The 27,317-nt window shown below is 36.5% G+C and overlaps 1 protein-coding gene across 7 annotated transcripts in view; it reads left to right on the forward strand.

The window, feature by feature from the left end:
* TCF12 (transcription factor 12) overlaps positions 1-27,317 on the forward strand; it is an 884,529-nt gene that overhangs the window by 821,825 nt on the left and 35,387 nt on the right. For 5 of the 7 annotated variants that reach the window (XM_050796814.1, XM_050796815.1, XM_050796816.1 and 2 more), the window contains 8 exons: positions 3,693-3,798; positions 4,832-4,971; positions 5,251-5,395; positions 6,450-6,514; positions 15,897-15,975; positions 24,400-24,473; positions 25,476-25,547; positions 26,313-26,519. In XM_050796814.1, coding sequence (XP_050652771.1) covers positions 3,693-3,798; positions 4,832-4,971; positions 5,251-5,395; positions 6,450-6,514; positions 15,897-15,975; positions 24,400-24,473; positions 25,476-25,547; positions 26,313-26,519 — 888 coding nt within the window. The remainder of the gene's footprint in view (positions 1-3,692; positions 3,799-4,831; positions 4,972-5,250; positions 5,396-6,449; positions 6,515-15,896; positions 15,976-24,399; positions 24,474-25,475; positions 25,548-26,312; positions 26,520-27,317) is intronic. The other 2 variants (XM_050796819.1, XM_050796820.1) reach the window with 1 other exon arrangement.

Genomic DNA, 27,317 nt, shown 5'->3' on the forward strand with positions numbered 1-27,317 from the left:
TTACTCAAATTTGTTGTATGAACTAAAACATTTCCAGGATAATTGGGTTATCACTGTAAAGAGTAACCGTAAATATTCATCCCCAAAGTATGCTATAAGTTGCTTTATGGTGAGTCTGATGAGGACATGCAAGATATTATTAATGTGAATGTGTTCTTTTCAACAGACTTGATAATGAAGGGGAGGTATCCATTAGATTTTCTATTTTCTTCTTTCAAGTTAGAACTGTCCGTTCACTACACATCCAAAATTTCTCTTAACACCATTCTTACAGGGGAGAGTATAAGTGCTTGGGAAAAAAGTTGGTCCCATGGTAGCTACTGTGAGCTTGGCATTCTGAAAAGGAGAATAGAATTCTAAAGAAAATGTCTACCACATTTTAATAGAACATCTTAAATTACTTAATTTTACGCTTTTTCTATTCTCTTTAAAATAGTTTGACTCCTAGACTCCTGGTAGATTTTAATCATCTTAAAGCATATATATTCCTTTCTCTTAATTTTAAGATTGATTGTCATGATACAAAATCATCCTTCAGATTTCAACCAATGATTAGATCATTAACTAGGGGGAAAAAACTGGCATCTGTGTTCAGGTGATCAGATGACATAAGCAGTCTGGTTTTAATTTGTGGCCAGTACTGATTGTAACTAAGAGAGACTTGCTCTTTTTGTGGAATTGGCTGACTATTTCCCTACATCTGGAGTTAATAAAGCCTTTGAGACCACATCAGTTGTGCTTTGCCGCAAGAAGTCTTTGATCTGAAAAATCAAGACTGGCACGACTGCTGCTTCATAACATTGCATCTATGTTTTTGCAAGCTATAGTTAAGATACCAAAAGTAAAGTTATTTAGCTTATTTAGCCTGTGTTAGAAATGCTGGTAAATGTACCTCTTTGAAAGCCATATATTTCAAAACATTCTTAGTATAAAAATTTTGAACTCGTGTTAGTACAAAAATGATATAGTAGGAGTTTTTTGTTTTTGTGTGTTTTTTTTTTTTTTTTTTTTTTTTTTTTGCCATTTTCATTTATAAGGTCTGTCCTTTAAAAGTCCATTGTTTTCAAAATCTGTTTGAAAGATATAGCATTAAAAACAAACTTTACCTCTAAAATGTGCCGTTTTCTCCATACAACTTCAAACTTTTTGAGTAAGGGAAGGCAAGTCTCTGTGCTTTGTGTGGTTTTTCTTAGTTTTCTTGCTTTCCATGACAACCGTCAATAAACCATTATCTGATCAGCATATTCTCTTTTATTTAGCAGTGATTTGTAAATCAGTAAAGTTTATCCTTTTACTTCCTTTTGTAATTGTAACCATCTTCAAATTTTAAAAATGTAAGTATATTAATGTGTGGAATACAGTGAATTGAATGGGAATAAGGATAAAGAAATATAAATTGATAAATTATGTAAAAATTTAAACTGACAAATTATGTCCATTTTTGTGTAAAATGACACATCAAAACTGGAGTGTTTTCGTAAATATCAAGTATGAGAGTCTTACATACTGTTTCAGTCTATAACCTAGATGGAATTAGAGAATTTTATATTTCATCCGTACATATCAAGGATGGTGTGTATAGTAAGTGCACATTTGTGATAGAAAGCATATGTTCGGGTGCTGTCTTCTAAATTTGATTCTCATTGTATTTTCTGGATAGTTCTATGGATTTATTCTATTTTGTTGTTGTTCGTGGTTTTAGCTTGGCTTGAGGAAATCTATATAGAAAGGGGACACGAGGATTTCTAGCTAGGGCTAAGTTTAAAAGATGAAACTTGATTAAAAGAAAATAGTCCAAAGTTCCTTTCCTGAAAACCTCATCTGCCTATCAGGCTGTACAATACGTTGCAGACACATTTGTATATAGTCAGTTATTTTATTTCAACACAATCATTTGTGAAATATGTTTAAACCAGAAAAGTATGTTTAATATGTGTGATGAACAAACCATTTTTTCTGCCATATTCCTCAAACTAGGGGATCCTTCTAGATAATTCTTAGGAATATACTGTATCTTTTCCAAGACTTCTCAGGAACCACAGATGCATGTTTTTATCTCTGGGATGTGAAAGGTAGGAAACAAACCTGAATGCCAGTCCATTAAAAAAAAAAAAATCACCTGTGCTAGCATTATCAGGACCAGCACACAGAGTAAAAATTACCTTTTATTTAGAATAAACTGTGTATATAACTAGGCTCACGTTAGACAAACACTGTAAGGAACAGCATTTGAGTATTGAACAGGTAATGTTTAGCAACATAACTGCTCCTATTAGAATGAAAGATGATACTGTTAACTAATACTTATTGCCTGCATACTTTGTACAAAGCACTGTGCTAAACATTTTATATATAATCTCATCTGATCTGCCCATCAATCTCCTCATGCAAGCAGTGTTAACACCATTTTACAAAAGAGGGAATTGAGTCTTGGGAAGATTAGGGTAATTTGCAAGAGGTCTTTACAGTTAATACCTCCAAGAAAGAATAAATTAATATAATTGACAGTTTATGTAAATAAAAAGTTGGGATCCCATTTTAATCTTGGTGCGCTTCCTTAAACTTGGGGTAAAATATCAAATTATGTAGAAGAACATAAAGTAAAAGTCCTCCTTCCCAATTCGCAGTCTAACGATGTAACTAACCACTGTCAGGTTTCTTGTGTGTAATTCTAGAAATTTTCTATGCTTATGCAAACAAATTGATATATGATTTTTATAATAGATGATAATTTTAATGTTATTCTATTTCAATCAACATTTAAAATTTTTATTTTGTTGAATTTAATGGATGTATCACTTCAAACTAAAACAAAATTAGTTTATTTCATTCACTGCTCACAATAGCTTAGCTTTCTCTTCCTCCTGACTTCTGGTTGACTTTTGTAGACTGTGTATCACTTTAGATATTATTTGTTTTCCACCTTTGTTTCAGTAGTTAAGAGAATAGTGTGATCACATTTTGATCATTAAGGTTATTTGGCTGCCCATTTAGTTTTCCAGAGGAATGCAAATGTTGGCCATTTGCTAATTCAAAATGTTTGCAGTTTGCTTATCTAAAAGCAAGGGTTTATCAAAGGAAATTAATACTGCTCTAATAAATTAAATGAGATTTTTCTTAAAGCTTTGCCAGACTTGAAAGTGTACTAGCAATGTGTTTTTAATTTATTTGCTAACTCTACCAAGTTAAGAAGTGTTATGCCTTTGATAGTTACCTTCTAATTATAACAAAGATAGCAACGTTTAATCATACTCATTTTGATTTTATTTGGTGAATCTTGTAACACTGAAAAGAATGAATTTTATGAACCCAGGTTTTATGTTATGCTGTATTCAAAGGACACTTGTTTGCTCCATCAGATTTTGAATCATGAGCCTACGTGAGGTTTGTGTTTGGTAAGCCAGTTCAGTGCTTATTCAGTCACTTGGTGTAACTGTCATACTAAGATGCATTACAGAGATATTTAGAGTTGTATTTTTCTCTAATAACCAGTTTAAAAAAAAAAACATGTGGATGGTAATTAAGTTTGACATTATTTATGTGGATTTAAGGCAATATTCTTTTCATTTGTGGTAGCCCTTTGTAAAAATTAGATAGGCCTTTTTAAGCCCCTTACAGAATATAGAACTCATTTTATGTAAGTAATATGATAGTCATTTACATTTTAATTAAATGTACCATTTAATTTTAAGGTATATGCACCATCCCCAAATTCAGATGATTTCAACCGTGAATCTCCTAGTTATCCATCTCCTAAGCCACCAACCAGTATGTTCGCTAGCACTTTCTTTATGCAAGGTAAGTACTACCAAATAACTGCCAAATACTACTGCAGTCATCTGTATATCAGCCAGTATTTTAAAGTATTAGGAAAGAGAATACCTATATTCAGGCCTTATCTAGGTATTTTTTTGGCTAAAGGAAATTAAAATTTAGCTTTATAATTTTCCAGTGCTGTTTATTACTGACTGCAATTTAATTGAATTATCTAGCAAACCGTTGGCGTGCTGTTCCAGTATTGATTGAATTTATAAAGGTCTTAAATTGAAAAAAATAGAGCTGTTCTTGCTCATTTTAGAATTTAAGTGTATGAAAGTTGTTAACTCTAGTTTCTTGCTTCATTTATGGATTCATATCATGCCTAGAATTACCGATATAAAGAAAGACTGAATATCATAGAACAGAGTAAGACTTGTTAAGAGAGAAAAAGTGTTGCATTTCCTTTACTTCATGTCTAGCAAATCATTTTTATTTGGTCTCCTGTGGTTTTGTACTATGGGAAGCAAATATATGGGAGCAATAAATTACTACATAAATGGTTCCTTGACTTTATATTGTTGAGTGAAGTCATTGCTAACACATTTCATTTGAAAGCTAACTATAATGTGGTAATTATCAATTACTTAGTTTTACTCTTAGAGAAACTTCTTTATTCCACAGTTTCAAAATGTTTGATATTATGCACATTGCATGTTATGGATTAATAACTTTCTGTGTATTTATGAGTATACCACTTAACTAAAAATAAATCTAGCCTATTTCCAAATTTGGAATTTTTATTATCTTCCTTGATACGAATTTAGATCTTCTGAAGATTTTTATAATGGCCTGCCTATTACAGATTAGATTACTTTTTTCCCTAACTAAAATGTTAATTTCTCCTTTTTAAATGGTAATTTTACAGTTTAGAGGGAAGAAAAGTGGGTAGAAGACTAGGTTGGAAAAGGGAGGAAAAATATCTGGAGGGTACCCCTTGAATTTTTATAAGCAACATCAAAATACAAGAAAAATTTTAGCTAAGGAAAATTTTGTATTTCTCTTTTTGTCTTAGATGGGACCCACAATTCTTCTGACCTTTGGAGTTCATCAAATGGGATGAGCCAGCCTGGTTTTGGTGGAATTCTGGGGACCTCCACTTCCCACATGTCTCAATCCAGTAGTTATGGCAACCTTCATTCACATGACCGCTTGGTAGGCTATAACACATGACTAGGGTACAGCAACACTTTGTCCTCACTTGTGTTTCATTTTGGATTAGAAGTGTAAAATCTGATTCTGCCAAAACTTCTGAAGTTTGAAGTACTTCAAGGCTTACCGCATTTACCATGCCATTTTAAAAAATAAATGACTATAAGCAGCACTCTTTAGCTGCTAACTTATAAATGTTCTTTTTGACCTGTTATAGTTGTCCACTATATGTAAATATTATTCAGAAAATATATTTAATAGATCGTATCTCTTTCCATCTAGAGTTATCCTCCACATTCAGTTTCACCAACAGACATAAACACGAGTCTTCCACCAATGTCCAGCTTTCATCGCGGCAGTACCAGCAGTTCACCTTATGTTGCTGCCTCACACACTCCTCCCATCAATGGATCAGATAGCATTCTAGGTGAGTTTTATGAGTTGGCAAAACTTCCTAAAACCTAGTTTGGGGATTTTCAGTGACCCCCATATCTTTTTATATATTTTTTTATTTATATATATGTGTGTATATATATTTATATATGTATATAATTTTGTATATCTATGGGTGTATATTTATATATGTGTATATATATTTATATGTGTGTGTGTGTGTATATATATGTATGTATGTTTGTTTGTTTGAGACAGAGTCTCTCTTTGTCACCCAGGCTGGAGTGCACTGGCACACTCATGACTCACTGCAGCCTCAATCTCCAAGGTTGAGGAGGTGATCCTCCTGCCTCAGCCTCCCCAGTAGCTGGGACTACAGGCATGTACCACCATACTCAGCTAATTTTTTTTGTACTTTTTGTTGAGACAGAGTCTCATTATGTGGCCAGGGCTGGTCTCAGACTCTTGGCCTCTAGTGATCCTTCTGCCTCGGCCTCCCAAAATGCTAGCATTATAGACATGACTCACCACATGTGGCCTTGTTGTTGTTGTTGTTGTTGTTGTTGTTGAGACAGGGTCTCACTCTCTTAGCTCTCTCACTCTGTGACTACAACCTCCGCCCCCAGACTCAGGTGATCCCCCAGCTTCAGCTTCCCAAGTAGCTGGGACTACAGGCACACACCACCACGCCCAGCTAATTTTCCATTTTTAGCAGAGGTGGGGTTTCTCCACATTTCTCAGGCTGGCCTTGAACTCCCGGGCTCAAGAGATTCGCCTGCCTCAGCCTCCCAAAGTGCTAGGATTACAGGCATGAGCCACCGCACCTGGCCTTGGCCCCTCTTTCAGTATATTTTTTGGTGTTGAATTTAAAAGTGAAAGACAGGAAGACAAGAAGCTTTTTTATTTTCATCAATATAGAGACTGGTAAAGAACTCATCTTTATTAATAAGTACAACACATGCAGAGTATTTCCTAGTTTATTGTAATGGATGTGAGATGGCAATAGAGAACACCCTTGAAATAATGGCAGAGTACTAAAATATATTTGCTGGTAAAATTCTTGATTTGTTTCTCTATGAAATATCCAGGAACCAGAGGGAATGCTGCTGGAAGCTCACAGACAGGTGATGCACTTGGAAAGGCTTTGGCATCTGTAAGTATTGATTTTACACATTCTACTGAATGAATTTTACACTGCTGAATACAGTGATTAGATTTTGTAGGTGATAAGTATCTAAAGAGTGTAGACGTAACAAAATCAATTTCATTACACATTTAGAGTTTTTCTCGGTTTGTATTGATATGTGCCCTTAAATGCTATGCCTATGGTACAGCAAATGCTGGGAAGAGGAAAAAGAAGTCATCTAAAGCACAAACTGCCAAGAATAATCATTAAATCTATTTCTTCTAAATACATAGTTAGTAAGTGGCCCATTAATATAAGTCAAGTGGAGCCACGAAAGATAACTCAGTATTCTGATCCAGAGAATGAAGTGCCTTTATAAGGAGCTTTTCCAAGATCAAAAGCATTTTATGTACGGTATTTTTTTTTTTTTTCCAAAAGGTCAACTGCACCTAATTTACTCAAGGGATAGGAAATGAGAGCCTTCTCCGCAAAAAAGCCAGATTCATTGAAGAATCATGCTAAAATGAGTAAAACTGATTTGAAGGACTCTGATAGTATTTTCTTGAGCAACTAGTTCACATACATCACATCAGAACATTAATGACAAAGCAGTGATTATATTTTAATATCTGATTCTTAAAACATTAAAATCTCTTCTTTCAGAATGCCAAAACTAGAAGGGAGAGCATTTTTCAGTAAATCTACAACAGATTCAAATCTAATTATTAAAAAGGGGCACTTGTGATTTGCACTTGCTAAAATTTCACTTTAGATGATTTTTTTTCTTCTTGTTTTCTGAGCAGTATGCTTCTTATAATTCCCACAGAATTGTCTTTTATTTTCTATGAAGTACAATTAACTTGCAGATACATTCGTTGCCATTCATGGAGAAGGCAGAGCACTTTTAATACCTGAGTAGTAGGAAGCAACTGTTGAATATTTAAGGAGATAAACCTCTTTGTATATTGTTTCTGTAAATAAATTTTTCTCTACAGCTGAATACTAGCTTCTTGGAAAATGAAGCCAAGTCAGACTCATCTACTACACAGTAGAGATGAAGCACACACAAAATGGAGCTCAGTGAATGTTTGTTGAGTTCTGTCTTGGATCATATAATAATAATAATAATGATAATAACAAAACCCACAAAATTTATCAGCTATAATTTGAATGCTTACTAGGTGCTAGGCCCTATACTAAGTATTTACATGCCCTGTTTCATTTAATCCTCAAGAAAGCCCTGTAAGGTTGGCATTGTTATCCCCACGTTACAGATGAGGAACTACGGTTTAAAAGGTTAAGTAACTTGAGCTCAGAAAGATTAAGCAGCTTGCCCTAGGGGACTCATAAGCTAGCATGGATAAAGCCCATATATATTAGAACCCTGATCAGACCTGCTTCAGACTCTGCTCCTAACCACTGCTCCATACATCCAGAAAGTGCAGTGCTATGGTAATTTTCTTACAGGGTATTGATGAGAATGAAAGAAAATTATCTCACCCTTTTCTCAACTTACTGTCACCTGATGAAAATGACCTATTTAGGAAGAAAATTTTATTCTATACTAAATCTGAGAGGTCCCCAGGTATTTGATTGGCTTGCCATATTCCTTCTCCTGATTCTGGAAGAATCTAGTAACTGATATTTCGCATGTAGCAGGACAAATAACATTTGAACTTTCAGTGCTAAATAACTTTTTAAAATATAAGCTGCATTTTGGGGGCTTTTTGTCTCAAAGGTCGTTTGTTTATTTTATTAAAGAAAAGCTTCTATCAGGGAACCTTGGCATATAGGCAGGCAAGAATTTGTGATGTTCTCAGTGGCCCTTCAAGTTCATTTTGTTACCCTTCACATCCTTGAGTATCTTCCCGTATTATAAACAGCATACTAGCCAAACCAAAATGGCATTTGGAAAAGAAAACCCAAATTCACTGTGAATGGAATCCAGTGAAGAAATGTTTAATCTAGTTAGTGGGTGGGCTTTGGTTGTCATAGAAACTCAGCTCTGTCATCCTGTGTTGTTACTAGGCAGGAGCAGCCAGGTCATTCCATAAATCATTTCTGTCATAGCTGATGGTGATGCATTCCATCTGCTCCATCACTGCATGCCATAGTCTGCACATTTCAAATCCCTTCCTTCAGTCCATCTGCTTCCCCACTTCCTAGCCGGACACCTCCCCAAATACATTCTTTTTCCAACTTTCCTTACAGACGCACATTCACTTTAATATATGTTTAGTGCACTCAAAATGTACTGAAAAAGAAAAACATTATATTATCTGGGGATAGGAAGGATTAGAAGAGATGAGGAGAAGGAACTTAATGAGGATTACATTTGAGAGTCTGACATGCATATCATAATTTTATGTCAGGTATTATAGATCTTTTGAAATGGTGACTCTGACTATTTTGAAATTTTAAGTTCTTTAGAATGTGACGCTTTTAATATAGCATCTGGTTTTAGATGGAGAACACTATGCTATTGTCATTAAAAAGTAATTCTATTTCCCCAATTGTCTGATATATGTCTTAAAAGATCTTTCATATTGTGAAACATCAGAGGGTACAACCTTTGTTCTTCAGTTTAGGTATTAAAGAGCACACAGAATACTGTGTGATTAAACATGTAAGGCCAGATAATGCATTTGCAAAGGTTCCTTTATTTTAGGTTTAAGCCTGGATAATTGTGGTCTTAATCTCAGGATAGCAAGAAAGAGAATTGTACATGAAAGTATTTACACAAAGTTCCCAAAGCCCTGTGGATTATGCATTAGTTTAGATAAAAAAAAAAAAAAAAAGAAAGAAAGAAAGAAAGAAAAACTAGGGTAGATAGAAGGAAAGGAAAATCTGGATATTCGTGCCATTTCTAATGTGTTTCCCTGAACGTTTGCCAGACAATAACCCTTTAAGATTGTGCCCGTGGAGAGTTATATAGAGGAAGAAACATCTGGTTTATTTCAGTGCCTAATACCATATCAAAACACTTGGTCTTTAATTTAGAGGAGATCAAACAAGAAGACTGTTTAACTTTGTTGATTATATCAGACTTCTTTGTGATAATGTATGTTTTGATTTCTACCTCAGAGCAAGGGAAAAAGTGAGAGAGAGAGAGAGAGAGTGTGTGTGTGTGTGTGTATGTGTGTATGTATGTGTGTATTAATCTGGATAAATGGTCAGTAGTCTCTAACAAAAGAAAAGAAAATTCAGGGAAGTTGATGTTTAAAAGTAATTCATGAAATAACTTTCTTTGTTCCTTAGACTCAATAACATTAGCATAATAAAGATTAACTGAAATGTGCACTGTAGTGTTTAAAAAATTGGGCTCACAGTTCCGGGGTTCGGCTTGGTAGCAGTCCATTGTTTCTTTTTTGTCTAAAGCCCTTTTCATTAGCCTCTGGCTTATTGGCACCCTGCTGATTGGAATAGACCATGACTGATAGGAGGAGGAGTCTCATTTGTTGGAGTAAAATGAGGCATATTACCGTTTAAGCCTGGCAGAAGGTATTGGGAGTTACTCATTATTGGTCATTTAACAGTATGAGGACCATGGACTGCATGCAGAATGAGTGCTTACTTTGTTTAGACTCTAGACTCTAAATCACTCTTTACCCCTATTTTTTTAAGTAACTGATTTTTTTTCTTCTTTTTATTCTTACCTTCAAACATCAGTGTAGGAGTTCTTTTAAGGCCAGGAAGTATGAAAAGAAACGTATTCCTGATTTAGAATACTCTGCCAAATAAAGCCTGTGTTTAGAACTTAAAGTAGCACAATTTCTATGGAATAAGTATGATTTGTTTGTGATTTGGTAATAAAATAAACACTCAGATATAAAGCTTAGTGAAATGACCTGTGATCCAATAGGCTGTGTTATCATACTTTTCAAATGTATTGCTCCTCCTCTCCCACCATAGACATTCTTTTTATGAAAGTAAAAGTGATTTTTTAAAAAGGCCTGTAACTTACAGGGCTATCTGTAAATTTAGGAAAAGTATTGATAACAATTCTGTCTGTCATCACTTTAACTGGTAAAGTAGAACCAGTGACTGTGATGGATGAGTGAAAAAGTTGGCTTTTATTGTACAAATAGAGAAGCTGCTTTTGGAAAAAATATCAGAAATGACTTATTTTTATACTTGATATGTTTTTGGTGCTGCTTCTCCTGTTTAGACAGTGATTTTTTTTTTTTAAGTCTACACCAATTTTACATACAGCATTGGGGCATTTCACTAAGTCATTTAAAGATAGTGCTCTTATATGACTCTAAACTATTACTTCCTTTCCTTGATATAAAGGAGCTTTCACCAGTTGTTGACATGGTTAGGGATTGTTTTAAGTGTAAGGACAGAGTTTTCAAGGAAAATCGGGATTGGTAGTCCATTTCTACCCTCAAAAGCCCATGCCTACCTAACAGTGTGATATGGACAGCTTAGTACATCAACACTAATTCCCAGAAATAGTGAAACCTCACCATATGATTATTCTCAAAGCTTATGCCATAAAACTGATTTGAAATTAAGTCATATTTATAACAAGCTCTTTTGCCCTTAGTATTTCTGTTGCTGACCCACATTGTATAAATACCAAGATAAATACTACTATTTATTGAGTCCTGCTTTTTATCAGTTAGTATTATAGGAAATTTCAGTTGTAGTTTAATTGCTCAAGTTAAAAATACATACATTGGGCACCTGCTTGTACAAGATACTGGCATACAATAATGGATTCAATGTTGACCAGTATAAGTTTCCTGTCTTCAAAGAGCTTGTAGTCAAGGAGAGAAGACAGGTACACAAATAATGATAATGCATAACACAGTGTGAAGTAAAAGAGCAAAGAGAAGTTCATACTATTTTCTAAGAGTATAAGGAAGGTGAAAATGTTTAAATGGGGAAGTGACATTGGAACTGAACTTTGATAAGTAGAATTCCATCTGGGAGAGGTTAAGAAACAAGCGTTCTGAAAGGATGACAGGCTGTGTTTAGCAAATGAAAAAATATTTTGTTTGCATAATAGGGTATGTAGGTTAAAAGTAGATTATAAGGGCTGGGAGGCTGAGGCAGTGGAATCACCTGAGGTTGGGAGTTCGAGACCAGCCTGACCAACATGGAGAAACCCCGTCTCTACTAAAAATACAAAATTATCCTGGCATGGTGGTGCATGCCTGTAATCCCAGCTACTCGGGAGGCTGAGGCAGGAGAATAGCTTGAACCCAGGAGGCAGAGGTTGCGGTGAGCTGAGATCGCACCATTGCATTCCAGCCTGGGCAACAAGAGTGAAACTCTGTCTCGAAAAAAAAAAAACAAAACAAGAGGAAAAAAAAAACACACAAAAATTAGCCGGGGGTGGTGGCACACGCCTGTGTAATTCCAGCTACTTGGAAGACTGAGGCAGTAGAATCACTTGAACCTGGGAGACGGAGGTTGCAGTGAGCCGAGATCATGCTACTGCACTCCAGCCTGGGCAACAGAGCAAGACTCTGTCTCAAAAAAAAAAAAAAAAAAAAGTTTTTGAGTACATTTGAGTAGTTCAGGGCAATTATGTATAGGATGGAAAGAGAGGGCAGTAACTAGAAATATAAACACTTAAGTAGTCCAGCCGCAAGTTTGAGTAAAAATTTAAAGTGGTGTCATGGCAGTGATTATGACATGTGCCTGTCCCAGAAACATTAGAGAATTGTGGATATTGGTGTCTCCAGAGGGAAGAGTAGAGTAGTAGAGGAAAAGAGGAGAGAGTACTTATGGTAACCATAAGCATGGTGCTGCTAACCTAAGTAGAAGAAAAGAGATGGGAAGGATGGGAAGCTTAGGGTAGTAATATAAAATTTAGGTTTGGACGTAACTGAGCTTGAGATGAAAAAAGAGCATGTCCAGATAGAAAAGTCTAGCAACCAGTGTGACAAGAGAGGTATCAATTTAGGAGTCATTCACCTGGATGTGTTAGTTGATATTTGACAAAGATTACTATTGCCAAGAGATAAAGCACAGGTAAATGAAAGAAAACTGAGACTAGAACTCTGGGGAATCATACATTAAGGGAAATGGAAGAGTGAAATAGGTGGACCCTAGGGACCTTATCAAATACAAGGACTGAAAAGAAGCACTTAAATGGAAATTCCTAGCAAGGATTATGCTTTTCATTCTTAATGACAGCTGTGTATCTATACATTGAACCCTCACCATTTATCTGTACTCTTGTGGAATCTGAGGCTACATTAATAAGACAAATTCCTTGTTCTTCTGGGGCTTACATTTTACCATGGGAAAGGAAAAAAACAGGCAACAAACAAATGTAGATGATTAGAAATACAGTGTAAGCAGGAGCATGTGACAGAAAATGCTGCTTCATGAGTTGGGCTAGTTTGTAATAATCACAGTTTTGCATAGAACTGAAAATTTCTCACTCATCCATCCACCATCAGTGTTATCAACCTTTCCTTCCCTTGCCAAAATTGTAGTCAAGACATATTTCATAAAGATGAGCATCAGTTGCTCATAAATGGTATAATTATTTGAATTTTGAACATAAGAAATGGTGGTTTACAGTGGTAAAGAGGTATGTTGAGGGCCAGGTGCGATGGCTCACACCTGTAATCCCAGCACTTTGGGAGGCCAAAGCAGGCAGATCGCTTCTTTGTTCAAGGAGTTTAAGACCAGCCTGGGCAACATAGCGGAACCCCATCTCTACAAAATATACAAAAATGTTGGGTGTGGTGGTGGGGGCTTATAGTCCCAGCTCCTTGGGAAGTCAAGGTGGAAGGATTGCTTGAGCCCAGGAAGTTGAGGCTGCAGTGAGCCATGATTACACCACTGCACTCCAACCTGGGTGACAGAGTAAGACCTTGTCTCAAAAAAAAAGAAAGAAAAGGAAAAGGTACGTTGAAACATGTTTTGTTTCTGTTGAAGTTTGATGACCTTCCCTAATTTACTTATGTGGTTGAAATAAATCAATGTATGTGTGCAAAGCCACTAAGAACAAAAATATACCTTTCCAAGCTAATTTACCACATGTCCTATGAATGTTTTAAAAGGTAACAACTTAAAAACCAATAATACTGATTTGTTTTTTCTTTTTTCATACGGTGTCTTACTCTGTCACCCAAGCTGGAGTGCAGTGGCTCCATCTCAGCTCACTGCAACCTCCGCCTCCCGGATTCAAGCGATTGTCCTGCCTCAGACCCCACGAGTAGCTGGGATTATAGTTGCCCACCACACCCGACTAATTTTTATATGTTTAGTAGAGATAGAGTTTCACCATATTGGCCAGGCTGGTCTCAAACTCCTGATCTCAGGTGATCCGCCCACCTCAGCCTCCCAAAGTGCTGGGATTATAGGCATGAGCCACCGTGCCCAGCCTAATATTGATCTTATACTATCTCTCTGTTACTAGATCCTCCCAAAGTGTTTTGAACTCTTTTCCATAGCTTTACTTTTCCAAAATAGCTTTTTAAAGAGAGTATTACAGTGTCTAGATCCTGACTATTTGAGATAGTTGATGTATAAAGGCATTTACAATTATAAGTTACTAACATCATACAAACTGGCATATTTTATTTGAAGTGGATATATTCATTTGTAGTCAAAGGAAGGTAGACTTTGGGCTGCTTACTATTTGAAAGCTTGTTACCTTTTTAAAAAATGAAATTTGACCAGCTGTGGTGATTCACACCTGTAATCCCAGCACTTTGGAAGACTGAGGTGGGTGGATCCCCTGAGGTCAGGAGTTCAAGACCAGCCTGTCCAGCATGGCAAAATCTCATCTCCACTAAAAATACAAAATGTAGTCGGGCGTGGTGGCACACACCAGTAGTCCCAGCTACTGGGAGTCTGAGTGAGGAAAATCACTTGAACCTGGTAGGTGGAGGTTGCAACACTGCACTCCAACCTGGGTAACATAGTGAGACTCCATCTCAGAAAAAAAAAAAAAAATGAAATTTGTCAATTGTGACTTGTAGAGTTTTGTTTTATATGAACCTGTCCCAATATCTGACTTTATCAAATATTGAAAGAACATTATTATGCTTTCTTTAAAAACAATGTTGAAATTCCTTGTATGCTGTAAATTGGGTCTCTTTAAATTCATTAGAGGTCTAAGTTTATTCAAAGCAAGGTCATTTCTACTGGATGACTTTTTGCGCTCAGATGACTTTTTGCACTTGCAAGTAGTTTTCCTTTTTGAAATATTTAACCACAATTTATCCATATAAGTTGTTTTCTCTGCCCTAAGTGCCGAGATAATGAAAATGATCATTATGCCTATTAAAAGAATAGGATTGTCCAAGAAGAGATCTTAGGGATGGGCCTTTGGTGCCTGGATTAAGGGGACTTTTAAAGTGTTTACTATTGTTGCCAGGCGCCATGGCTCACGCCTATAATCCTAGCACTTTGGGAGGCCAAAGTGGGTGGATCACCTGAGGTCAGGAGTTGAAGACCAACCTGAGCAACATGACGAAAACCCATCTCTACTAAAAAAAAGTTAGCTAGGCGTTGTGCTGCGCACTCGTAGTCTGAGCTACTAGGGAAGCTGAGACAAGAGAATGGCTTAAACCTGGGGCAGGGCGGAGGTTGCATTAAGCGGAGATTGCACCACTGCACTCCAGCCTGGGTGACGGAGTGAGACTTCATCTCAAAAAAAGTGTTCACTGTTGAATTAGATAAACTTGAATTAATGTCTGTCACCATTTATTTTTGACAATATGAAATATAAAGTATTGCAACAAAACTTTAAGCTAGAATACCTAAATTTATGCATCCCGATAATTTATCCTCTTCAAAGTTGACCTATTGGGATTTGAAGTCCACAAATCATCTTGGAAACAATTTTTGAAGCATATCAGGATTTTTTCACTTTCTTCAAGGGTGACAAAAGTGTCTTCTGAGAATAAGTTTAATGTTTTACAACACTCAATCATTTGGAGCTAAAATTGGCAAAAATGTGGTTGATCAAACTGAGTAACTTTTTAAATGAGAGATAAGGGGTAACCATTAAAAAGATTATTTTCTTTGTTCAACTTTTAAACTGTCCTTAAAGACCATTCTAAAAGATAGTATTAATAGTTTTCTGAGGTGACTATTTTTAAAGATACCACATTCTAGAAAGATTGTCAGATTTGTTAACTTTGTAGGTACTTCTTATTTTTCTGTTCTAACAAATACTTCGTTATTTTCACCTAGAAAGATAAATACTTATGATCTATTTTATTCCTCTCATATTAGAATATATATACTTTTTAATCTGTTTTTTAAACTGCGGCTTCTGTATGATGAAACAGTCTAAAACTTGATGAGAAATTTTTTCACTCTGAAGTCTTAAGGGTGACAACTAGATTATAAAAATAACTCCATGTGAATGGATTTGTGTATGTGCTGTTGTCACTTATTGATACATGTATATTTCTTGTTTTCTGGTTAGATTTATTCTCCTGACCATACCAGCAGTAGTTTTCCATCAAATCCATCAACACCAGTTGGATCACCTTCACCTCTCACAGGTAGGCTTGTGTTTTATCTAACAACTTCTAACGTGTGGGGCTACTTAGAAATATTTCTAGTTTATTTCTCAACAAACTTTAATGAAAATTTGTGAAAAATCATTTAGATTTGACTATAAGAAAGCATGTAAAGAGAGCCTTCCTCTTGAATTCACTTTGGAGAATATTAAAATATTTGCTAATTTTGAATTATTTATTAATATCTTCCCTGATTCTTAATGTAATTTGTGATCATTTCTAAGAACAGTAGTTACAACAGGATAAAAATAAGACAAGGCAATTGGAATTAAGATAAAATATGGAGAAAGAATGAAATCAAAAATTTTTCTGAAGTAATTTTTTTAGAGACAGGGTCTTACTCTGTTGCCCTGGCTGGAGTGTAGTGGTATGGTCTCGGCCCAATGCAGCCTCCAACTCCTGGGCTCAAATGATCCTTCCACCTCAGCCTCCTGAGTAACTGGGACTACAGGTGTATGCCACCATGCCAAGCTAATCTTTTTACTTTATGTAGAGACTGGGTCTCATTATGTTGGCCAGCCTAGTCTTGAACCCCTGAGCTCAAGCATCCTCCCACCTTGGCCCTCCAAAATGCTGGGATTACAGGTGTCAGCCACCATACCCACCCCCCCCCCAAAATTTGTTTTTATAAGATAGCATGTAAAATATATAAGATTAGTTTATTTTAAAATACATGTAACTTCTTCCTTGTTCTCCACACTTACCATGTACAGCAGGTAAGATTCAAAGATGAATAACTACTTCTGCTAGATAGTCTGTTTTTATTTTTAGGTCAACTAAGTTATTTCACATAGAAAAAATTCTTGGGAATGATGTGGTTTTTCTGCTAAGGAAAGAACTCTCTGTGAAGGTGGATGAATATTGTTAGTGAAAATAAGTGGTTTACATTTGTTTTTGTTTTGTTTTGTTCTGTTTGAGACCGAATCTCACTCTGTTGCCCAGGCTGAAGTGCAGTGGCGTAATCTCGGCTTACTGCCACCTCTACCTCCTGGGGTCAAGGGATTTCCCGCCTCAGCTTCCCAAGTAGCTGGGATTGTAGGCACCCACCACCACACCCGGCTAATTTTTGTATTTTTTTGTAGAGATGAACTCCATTTGAATGGAGTTGGCCATGTTGGCCAGGCATGTCTCGAACTCCTGACCTCAAGTGATCCACCTGCTTCATCCTTCTCCCAAAGTGCTAGGATTACAGGCGTGACCTACTGCGCCTGGCCCACATTTTTTTTTTCCTTAATATTTTTCACATTAGTTTAGACAAGTTCTAAATACTATCCTATAGTATAAATTTGTTGAGACATGATTGATGTTATTGTAAACAGGATTTTTTTTTTATTTCTTAGGAATAAATATATAAAAATGTTTAATATCTTTTAAGCTATAATTTTAAAACTTGAACTATTTTTTTCTGAGCAGTGTTTGGAGAAAAGCCTTGCTGAAGAAAAAATATATTAGATTGTTTTGAGGAAAAGGCATTAGGCAACTGGATAAAGTTATCATATTCCTCCAACAACAGTTGAGGGAACAATTCTGTTTTCCTAATCAAGCCATTAGTTAAGTCCATGCAGTTTTGTTGTTGTTGTTAAGCCTTTTTGCATGGACCATCACCTATGCTTTGTGTATTAGCTTTGTGGCTCTACTAAGAAGCATTCCGGTTTGGGGATGAACTGCTGGCAGCTGCTTTCAGCTATGAGCAGGTTCTGCCACTCTCCCAGACACCAGGGCTTCAGCTGTCTAGTAAAAGTTAAACAGCTGTTCCCCACATAGACAAGACTATGAAAGACCCATTGACTTAAAGTTGTTGTTTAGCAGAGCTGAAATTACAGGAAGAAGGATGTAACTCTAACCCTACTCACCCTCTTTGCACAGTTTTACTAAAATTATCAATGTCATTTTTGTCACAGCTTGTTTCACTTTCTCATCTGAGGTATCCGTATCAGCATTCCCACTACCTCTCCTTGTCTGTCTAGTAAGATAGCTGCCAAAGTATCCTTTGGTTTTAATAAACACTGAGTAGGAAGGCAGGCCATGGCAGAGCTCAGCATCTATGAAGGGTCATCAGTCAAGTGCAGAATCCAAGATTTAGACATTTTCCAAAAACCTAGTGGTCACAAGTAAAATCTCACATTTTCTCCTTCATCTTTATTTGATATTTAATGGGTGATGCTCTCTTTTTCTCTTTAATTCAGGTTGTTAATGAAAATCTGGACTGTTGAATTATGTAATGAAGGCTTCTTTTTCAATTCAGCAGTCATAATCAAAGAAAAGTACTTTCACATACTTGTGTTGAAACAGCAAATCAAAGACTGATTTTAAGCAGGTCCATCTCTCCTGTCTCCTGTATCTATGGTTCTTACCTAAACGCACATACACCCCTGCCCACCCATAGCAGGGCAGAGATGAGATGGAAAGAAGAAAGGAAAGCACTGTGTGATAAAATATTCACTGTCAAAGGGAGAAGGAAAAGAATAAGAGCAAACCAGAGCTCCTATATAAATATGTGGACATTATTTTGCATCTTGTGTGGCAATGGCCTGTTATCTAGAATAAAAAATTCTACCCACTGTGTGGGTGGAATTCTCCACACTTGCCCTATTCCTTATGCTTTTGAGCATCAGTTAGACTTAGCACAAGTCTTTTAAAGATAGATACACATGTGCAGAGCCACATAAGCAGCTTCTAAGGCTGTCATTCTTTAAATCCCCAATGTTTTCCTTAGAAACTTTTCAGGTCAAGAGCATACATTTCTACACAGAGAATGCTTAGGAGGAAAGTTCTGAGATATTGTATCAGTTAGGATGCTTTAGGCTAAAATGAAAAGAAACTCTTGTCTCAGCTAGACTGAACAGTAAGAGGATTTATAATCTTGTGTGGTGAGGTCCTGGCCCCCTATGTCAGGGCTCATGCTCTACTTTGCAGTTCTTCCTCAGACTGGTAGAAAGACAGTGTGGTTCAAGGTACTACATGCAGACGTAACAATCTCCAATAGATGAAAAAAGGACCATCTCTCTTTTTTTTTTTTCAGTTAAAAATTCCCTAATTTTTTATTCCCGGTGCCACTACCACAACTTACAGGGCAATATGACTGATGTAGTGAAAAGAAAAAGGCAAAACTACAACAGATAAAAGACCTCAGGAATATACATCTTATTGTCACTACATTGCATTAGTCAGTAGCTACACTTTTTGCAAACTGGCTATGACAGTCCCGAACAAGAAGGGTTTCCTGTTTAAGCTGCAGTAACTTTTCTGACTATGGATCATCGTTCCTTCTGTGGCAGATTTTTACAGTTCCTCTAATGCATTTGGGACAACTGTCTCAACGTAACCTACAGCTTTCCTGACAACTCCTTGTTCTCTCTCCTGCTAAGAACTGTAGCCCTTTTCTGCTGTTTTTAGAACCTTCTGCTACCATATCCACCACTTTCACCACCATGGGGAATGCCTGAGCTTCTTCCACCAAAACTGCCCCCTTTCATGGGTTCATAGTTTGATTGCTGTTGTTCACTGTAATTCCCAAAATCATTATAGTTTCCACCACCACCATAGTTACCACCGTCAAAGTTTCCTCCATCACTCCACCACCACCACCATATCCTTGGTCCATCACCATCATAGCCCCCTCTACTACTATAACCAGGAATACCAATATAGTTGCCACCATCACCTCCAAATCCATTATATCCACCATCACCTCCTCCATAACTACCTCTGCTGCCACCACCTTCACCACCATAGCCTTCTCTTCCACCAAAGTTTCCACCACAGCCAAAATTACCTCCACCACCTCCAAAGTTTCCTCCATAATAAAATTGCCAGATCTACCTCTATGACCTCTTTGTTATCCAGCAGACTTCATCTCTTGTTTAGAAAGGACCTTTTTTACTTCACAGTTATGCCCATTAATACCATGGTGGTATTTCTTTTTTTTGTTTTGTTTTTTGGTTTTTTTTGAGACGGAGTCTCACTCTGTCATCCAGGCTGGAGTACAGTGGCCGGATCTCGGATCACTGCAAGCTCTGCCTCCTGGGTTTACGCCATTCTCCTGCCTCAGCCTCCCGAGTAGCTGGGACTACAGGCGCCCGCCACCTCGCCCGGCTAGTTTTTTTGTATTTTGTAGTAGAGACGGGGTTTCACCATGTTAGCCAGGATGGTCTCGATCTCCTGACCTCGTGATCCGCCCGCCTGGGCCTCCCAAAGTGCTGGGATTACAGGCTTGAGCCACCGCGCCCGGCCCGTGTGGTGGTATTTCTGAACAACAGTTTTATCAACTGTATCATGATCCTCAAAAGTTAATGAAGCAAATCCTCTCTTTTTTCCACTCTGCCTGTCTTCCCTAACGTCTGCGGTTTCAATCTTGCCATACTTCTCAAAGTAGTCTCTCAAATTATATTCTTCTGTTTCTTCTTTAATACGACCAACAAAAGTTTTCTTCACTGTTAGATGGGCACCAGACTTTACAGAATCCTCTGTAGAAGCAGCTCTCTTTGGTTCCACTACACACCTATCAGCCTTGTGTGGTGTAGCACACCTTGCTGCCTCCACCTCTTCAACACAAGAATAAGTCACAAAACCAAAGCCCCTGGAACGTTTTGTTTGGGGTCTCATTACCACGCAATCTGTGAGTGTGCCCCATTTCTCAAAATGTCTCTTAAACTATCATCTGTAGTTTCAAAGCTCAGACCACCATAAAAAGTTTTCTCAAAAGCTCTGGTTCCTTTGAATCATGGCCGTCTTCCCCCACCACCCACCCCTACAGTGGTGGCAACGGCCGGAGGGCTGGGGGCCACCAGGCAGCAGTTTTACCTTCATTTTGAGACCAGATGACCAGACTCACCTCTTCCAACTCAAGTTCAGTATCCCATCTATTTCTTTTAAGAGTCTTTTAAAAATTATTCTGAGGATCCTTTTCCAGAAGCCTCTTAAACAGATTTCCCCTTATGTCTTATTGGCCAGCACTGGGCCTAATGCAGTTACTTGCAACAGAAATGGTGCCACCATGTTTATCTTAGCATCTGGATTTATCCCTAGGGCTAAGAACAGAATTGTTCTCTCCTGGTTCCTATTAGGAAACGACAGACCCATCTCCCACACCCCTTGTGAACAAAATCAGTGCTCTCGCCACAAGATAGAAGAGAGGAATGGCTTTGTTTACTACAGTTATTTAGGAAAAGATGAGCATTTGCAGTAAGAGAATAAGTTTACTAAGGGAGCTTGGAAGGCAAACAAGCAAAGTCTTCCTTTGCCTTTCATTACCTCCTTCTGGAATATAAGTGAATAAAAGTTCAATAATTGTAGTACTCAATAGTAATCTTCAGAGCATTCACAGAAAAAAATAAAAATGAGAGAAAGAGAAATTCTAATCAGTTCTACTAATTGATGAGCTACTTATTTTTATTACCTGTCAGACTGCCTGATGTTAAGTCAGTTACCTGACTTCAGCATGCTTTAACAAAGTGCGTTACACTAGAACAGGCCAGCCTGTAATAAAAACAAAGTAAGTTTAAGTATATCTAAATTTTTTCCCAGTTTAATGAGTTACACATTGAAGATAGACCTTTGTACAGTTTTTTAATAGCACCAAAAATTATCTAGATGATTTATTACCCGAGTAATTTAGTGTGCACATCTGATTCCTCAATATTAAGCTAGTGAAGAATCACAAAAACTGCATGTTTTGCAAAAGCAGATGCATGCTGACAATTCTGAGGCATTTGAACATAAAACTTGTGTTAATGTTGCACACTAAGTAATTTGATGATCAGGCTCCTATTACAGGGGGCTTACGAAAGGAGTAGAACAAAATGATTGAAAAGTAAAGTATTACCAACATTAAGATAAATTCTTTTTTAATAATTAAAGGTATTTTTCAAAATCGATTATGATTAAACTGGTCACCTAAAATTCATAATTCTACATCAGTGCTTAGAAAGAAGTAATGCACTGAAATTAGCATTAAGGTGTTGGCTGGTTGTTTTTATATATTTTGCATATAGTCAGTTACTGAGATTTTCTGGTTGATCAGTTCAGCCTTTTAATTATAAAATTAGCCCACAAGTTTTTGAAGCAATGAGCAATTTTAGATTGTCCATAATTTGTTTGTAGTTGATTTATGATTACATTTGTATGTCTAGCAAGAAGCCTTTAATGGTCCTCAAAATAATTTGTTTATAATTTGCTTGTAAGTAAAAAAAAAAAATTAACTGAAGTGCATATTTTTTCTCACAATTTTAGTATTTAAAGTGTGTTTATGTAATCATAACAGTATGCATATAATTGTGAAATATAATCAGGTTATGAAGAATCTGTATCCAACTTTTCATCTTGCAAAATGTATATAATTGATGAATACAGTTACTACATTGTTTCATAAATAAATAGTCTTGTTCAGCTAAAATGAACTATAATAGTTCTAATTTACCTCAAGTTTTTCTAAGACAAATAAATTGTAGTGTCACATTAACTTCCTAAATATGGCAAATTGACCTGCAATAAAAGGTTCTAGAGTGAGACAAATTAAACCTTCAACTTCCAACTTTGATTTCTAATATAATTCAAATTGTCACTGAAGCTTTTATTAAGAATAAAAATATATATTTAATTAAATAGTCTTTATTCTGTAAATGACTTATTTTCAGATGCACAATCATGAAATAATGAAGATTTTGATCAGTTGTTTTTGTCTTTTTGCTTTTAAAGGTGTTTTCACAAGACCATTAAAACATTGCCTTCTGTCTAACATATGGATGAATTTTTTTTTATGCTTTTCTTTTTATACTCTGAACTTGTATCTTTTCTTTTTCTATCTTTATTTTTTAAATTAGATTTCTACTTTTCTAACATCACAGGGTAAACAACATCTTACAGAAGTTTTTATAATATTTTCCTAGTTAATGTATTTAGTATAAACTATTTTGGGAAATTTTTAAACAGATGACCCAAGATCATTTAGAATCATGGGAAATTTATTCATCTGTGTATTGCTAAAGGCACAATCAGTTAATATTACCCCTTGGTAAGGCAGTTTGTCCTTACGTTAATTTATGTATACCCTTTGATTCAGAAATGATAACTATCCTCAAAACATCCTTTCCCCTGGGGGAAAAAAACTCAGAGTAATGTTTACTTATATCACTGTTCATAATAGCCGAGTGATAACAACCAAAATGTCTAGCAGTGAAACAATAGTGGCTAAGCAAATTAGGTGTAGAAGCCAGGCACAATGGCTCGCGCCAGTAATTCTACCACTTTGTGAGGCTGAGGCTGGCAGATCACTTAAGGTCAGGAGTTCGAGACCAGCCTGGCCAACGTGGTGAAACCTCGTCTCTACTGAAATACAAAAATTAGCGTGGTGTAGTGGTGTGTGCCTGTAATCCCAGCTACTTGGGAGGCTGAGTCAGGAGAATCACTTGAACCTGGATGGTAGAGGTTGCAGTGAGTCAAGATGGCACTAGTGCACTACAGCCCAGGCAACAGAGCGAGATGCCATCTCAAAACAAAAGAAAAAGGCCAGGCGCGGTGGCTCAAGCCTATAATCCCAGCACTTTGGGAGGCCGAGACGGGCGGATAACGAGGTCAGGAGATCGAGACCATCCTGGCTAACACGGTGAAACCCCATCTCTACTAAAAAATACAAAAAAAAACCTAGCTGGGTGAGGTGGCGGGCGCCTGTAGTCCCAGCTACTTGGGAGGCTGAGGCAGGAGAATGGCGTAAACCCGGGAGGTGGAGCTTGCAGTGAGCCGAGATCTGGCCCACTGCACTCTGGCCTGGACGACAGAGCGAGACTCCGTCTCAAAAAAAAAAAAATTAGCCAGCATGGTGGCACACGCTTGTAGTCCCAGCTACTCAGGAGGCAGAGGCAGGAGAATCACTTGAACTCAGGAGGTAGAGGTTGCAGTGAGCCAAGATCATGCCGCTGCACGCCAGCCTGAGCGACAGTGAGACTCCATCTCAAAAAAACAAAAAACAAAAACAAACAAAAAAAACTAAGTGTAGAGAATAAGGGGAATATTAATGTAATCATTAATAGTATTACCAAAATTTCTGTACAATGCTAGAGGAAGGGGGACAGAATTTTAAAAGTGTGTACATTGTAAGTGCATTTTCTCAAGATACATAGGTGTGTGGAATAAGTCTAAAGAATGTGCAAACATAAAGGTAGCTGTATTTTAAATTACAGGGTTTTTTTTTTTTTTTTTTTCTGTTTTCTCAGCTCCCTACATTTTTTTTTATTAATAATGAAAGATTTTTAAAAATGTATTGGGCTTATAAGTAGCCAATACTGTGCTGAAGGCCGAACAAAAATATTCATGTAAATTTATTTATTCAGTATCTTTACCCTTTCCTTCACAACATTATCAAGATCACTGAGTTAACCCAGGTGTGTGGGTACTTTTGGGTTTTAACAGGTACCAGTCAGTGGCCCAGACCTGGAGGGCAAGCACCTTCATCCCCAAGCTATGAAAACTCACTCCACTCCCTGGTAAGAGCCTCTTATACACCAATTTTATCTGATAGCTTAGAGTTTGTTTGTTTTTAGTAAATCTGGCATAACAGTAAAGAAACAGTAGGCTAGCATTGCACACGAATTCTTTGCTAACAAATGGCTGATTCAGTTGAACAATATAAGACACATTGGGTATGCTTTTTGCCATCTGTTCTTTGGGACATCAGGCTTCTGGTGTCAGGACAGCTGATGTTAAAATTTTGTTAGGAGGATTTTTGTTTCTTTGACAAATCTAGGGCTTAATCATTCTATACTTCTATGTCTACATATAAAGGGAAACTTTTTTTAAAAAGACAAGTAAAAGCAAGAGAATTTAATCCAGCAATGCAAAATTTTTACCCTTTTGTATTTTACCCTTTCTCATAATACTGTGTGTGGTTTATTACATTTCCATTAAAAATTTTAAGTGAATACCAGTGTTTTTTGTCATGAAAGTGTTATTTGCCATGTTTTCTTGTGGGAAAAAAAAAAAGTGTATTGTGGAAATCATACAAGCAAAACATTATTTAACAAGGCAGTAAAGGAACCTTCTAGATACTTGAGCGTGAAGAATTTGTGGGAGAATGTTGACTACTGTTGCTTTTGTATACTTGTATTTGTAACCCAGAATTACATGGTATAATAAAAACAAAATAAGGATGATTTGATGGAATGCTAAGTCATGCTCTCATTCGTAATTCCAGGTTGCAAAGAGAAACATTCTTTTTCTGTGACTAACAGAACATTTTAAATTGAAGGAACATTTGCTTTTCATGTATTTTGCAAGCAATTATAAGCAATGTGTGCTGTTTAGATGCTAACCTCATAACTTCCCTGTTGAACCCCAGCCTTTTCATATCTTAATAAAATAGATCTCGCACGTCTTGGCGTTAACTTTACTAACATGTTATGCTGACATGCATATCAGCTATTTCCTCATCTCTTTTGGAGTTAATCTTAACCTGTGCTTTGCCTCCTGTTCTGTCTTGACTTTGCCAGAAAAATCGAGTTGAGCAGCAACTTCACGAGCATTTGCAAGATGCAATGTCCTTCTTAAAGGATGTCTGTGAGGTACTATTTCTTTTAGATGGTGCCTTTTTTGTGTTTCAATTAATTATACTTCCCATTATTCATTTAAAATCTTTAAGTTGTACAGACTCCAGTCTTTAAAAATCAAACAATTGACTATTTCAGTTTTTATCATAGTATATAGGAATACTTTTGTCTCTTATGTTGTTGAAAGTGATCCTTTTTAAAACAGCTCTACTGGCATGTGCTTTTGATTTTTTTAATTCTAATATGTTTGTGTATGGGGCATGTGTGTATCCACACACAGACAATACCATTTATTTAGTTTTGTCAAAGAACATATCTGGATGTGTTCACCATATAAGATACATGTGCTTTATATACTTAAGACAAAATTAAAACTTAAACTTACTGGATTTGAGGTCCCTTCCCCAAATTGCCATCATTCAAAGATCAGTATTAAAATATAGGTTGTACTTTTTTTTTTTTTTTTTTAAGAAACTCTTATTGAGAAATGACATAGTGTCCTTCATCTTTTGTAGAGGCTAAAAGAAATAACCTCATGGTAGTTTGGTAAATTCATTTTATAAAGCAGTGATTTGTTTCTGAAGCTTTGAAAATTTAGCATAATCTACAGACAGATAGGCTTTTTTTGCTGTTGATTTATAGTTCAGGTGGTTGCTTTTGAAGCTACTTGATACTGCATTTCACTTGCTATCTTCCACATATCACATAGTAGGAAACATAGCAGTTAATGAATCTAACAGATGCCAGCAATAACCTCCATGTTTTTTTTAATCCATACAGCAGTCTCGAATGGAGGATCGTTTAGACAGACTGGATGATGCAATCCATGTGCTGCGGAACCATGCTGTGGGACCTTCCACCAGTTTGCCTACTGGTCACAGTGATATACACAGTTTATTGGGACCATCCCATAATGCACCAATTGGAAGCCTCAATTCAAACTATGGAGGATCAAGCCTTGTTGCAAGCAGTCGATCAACTTCAATGGTAAAATCGTGCTCATCTTTTTTGTAGTAAACCCTAAAGATTGTTGTCCTAAATGTCTTTAATGAAATCTTTGGGAAGAGGATCTTTCCGAAAGGAAGGTAAAGACTGACTTTTCAGAATTTTCTTTGCTGTCTTTGGCAGTAAAGTATTGGCTAAGTATTAGTCCATAAAATCTTCTTGTGACCTTGTGCAAAAAGCAGAAGCTTTCTACAAAGATCATTTTTAGCTTAAACTTGGATTTTTTTCCAGATGTGTAATAATTGGCACCACAGTTTTTGCCTTGAAATAGTGCATAGGAAATCTGAATAGCAAGAGTTCTGGTCTAGAAAAGTTGTTTATTGTAATTTAGAACCAGCCTTCAATGGTAGAAAGAATGTGAAACTGTAATTTATACAGGTCCAAATTTAAACTTTATTCCCAAACTTGGTGGGGATGTAGTTTTAAGAATGGCTGTAATTTCAGTAATAAATAAAGGAAACAATTTTAGATTAACCCACAAAGAGAATTTTTAAGAACTCAGTCCATCTTTTAAAAAAAAATGGTAATTTTTTAGAGGGGATGTTCATTCTACAGCCATACACATCAAAAATTCTGTGTTTACCATCTTACATTATTTTTTATTCAAATTATCTTTTAAAGAAATGAAATTCTTTTTGAACCTGATATTTTAAACTTATACCATGTGTTTGCATGTTTATGGCATGATTTTTAAGGTTCATTGCATGCTGTGAAATGTTCTTCTACGAAGCAGATTTTTAGGTGTAAACCATTACCTATCATCAAAATAATTATGCGCCC

Source organism: Macaca thibetana, chromosome 7, assembly GCF_024542745.1.
Source record: "Macaca thibetana thibetana isolate TM-01 chromosome 7, ASM2454274v1, whole genome shotgun sequence".
In the NCBI taxonomy this organism is placed as follows: Eukaryota; Metazoa; Chordata; class Mammalia; order Primates; family Cercopithecidae; genus Macaca; species Macaca thibetana.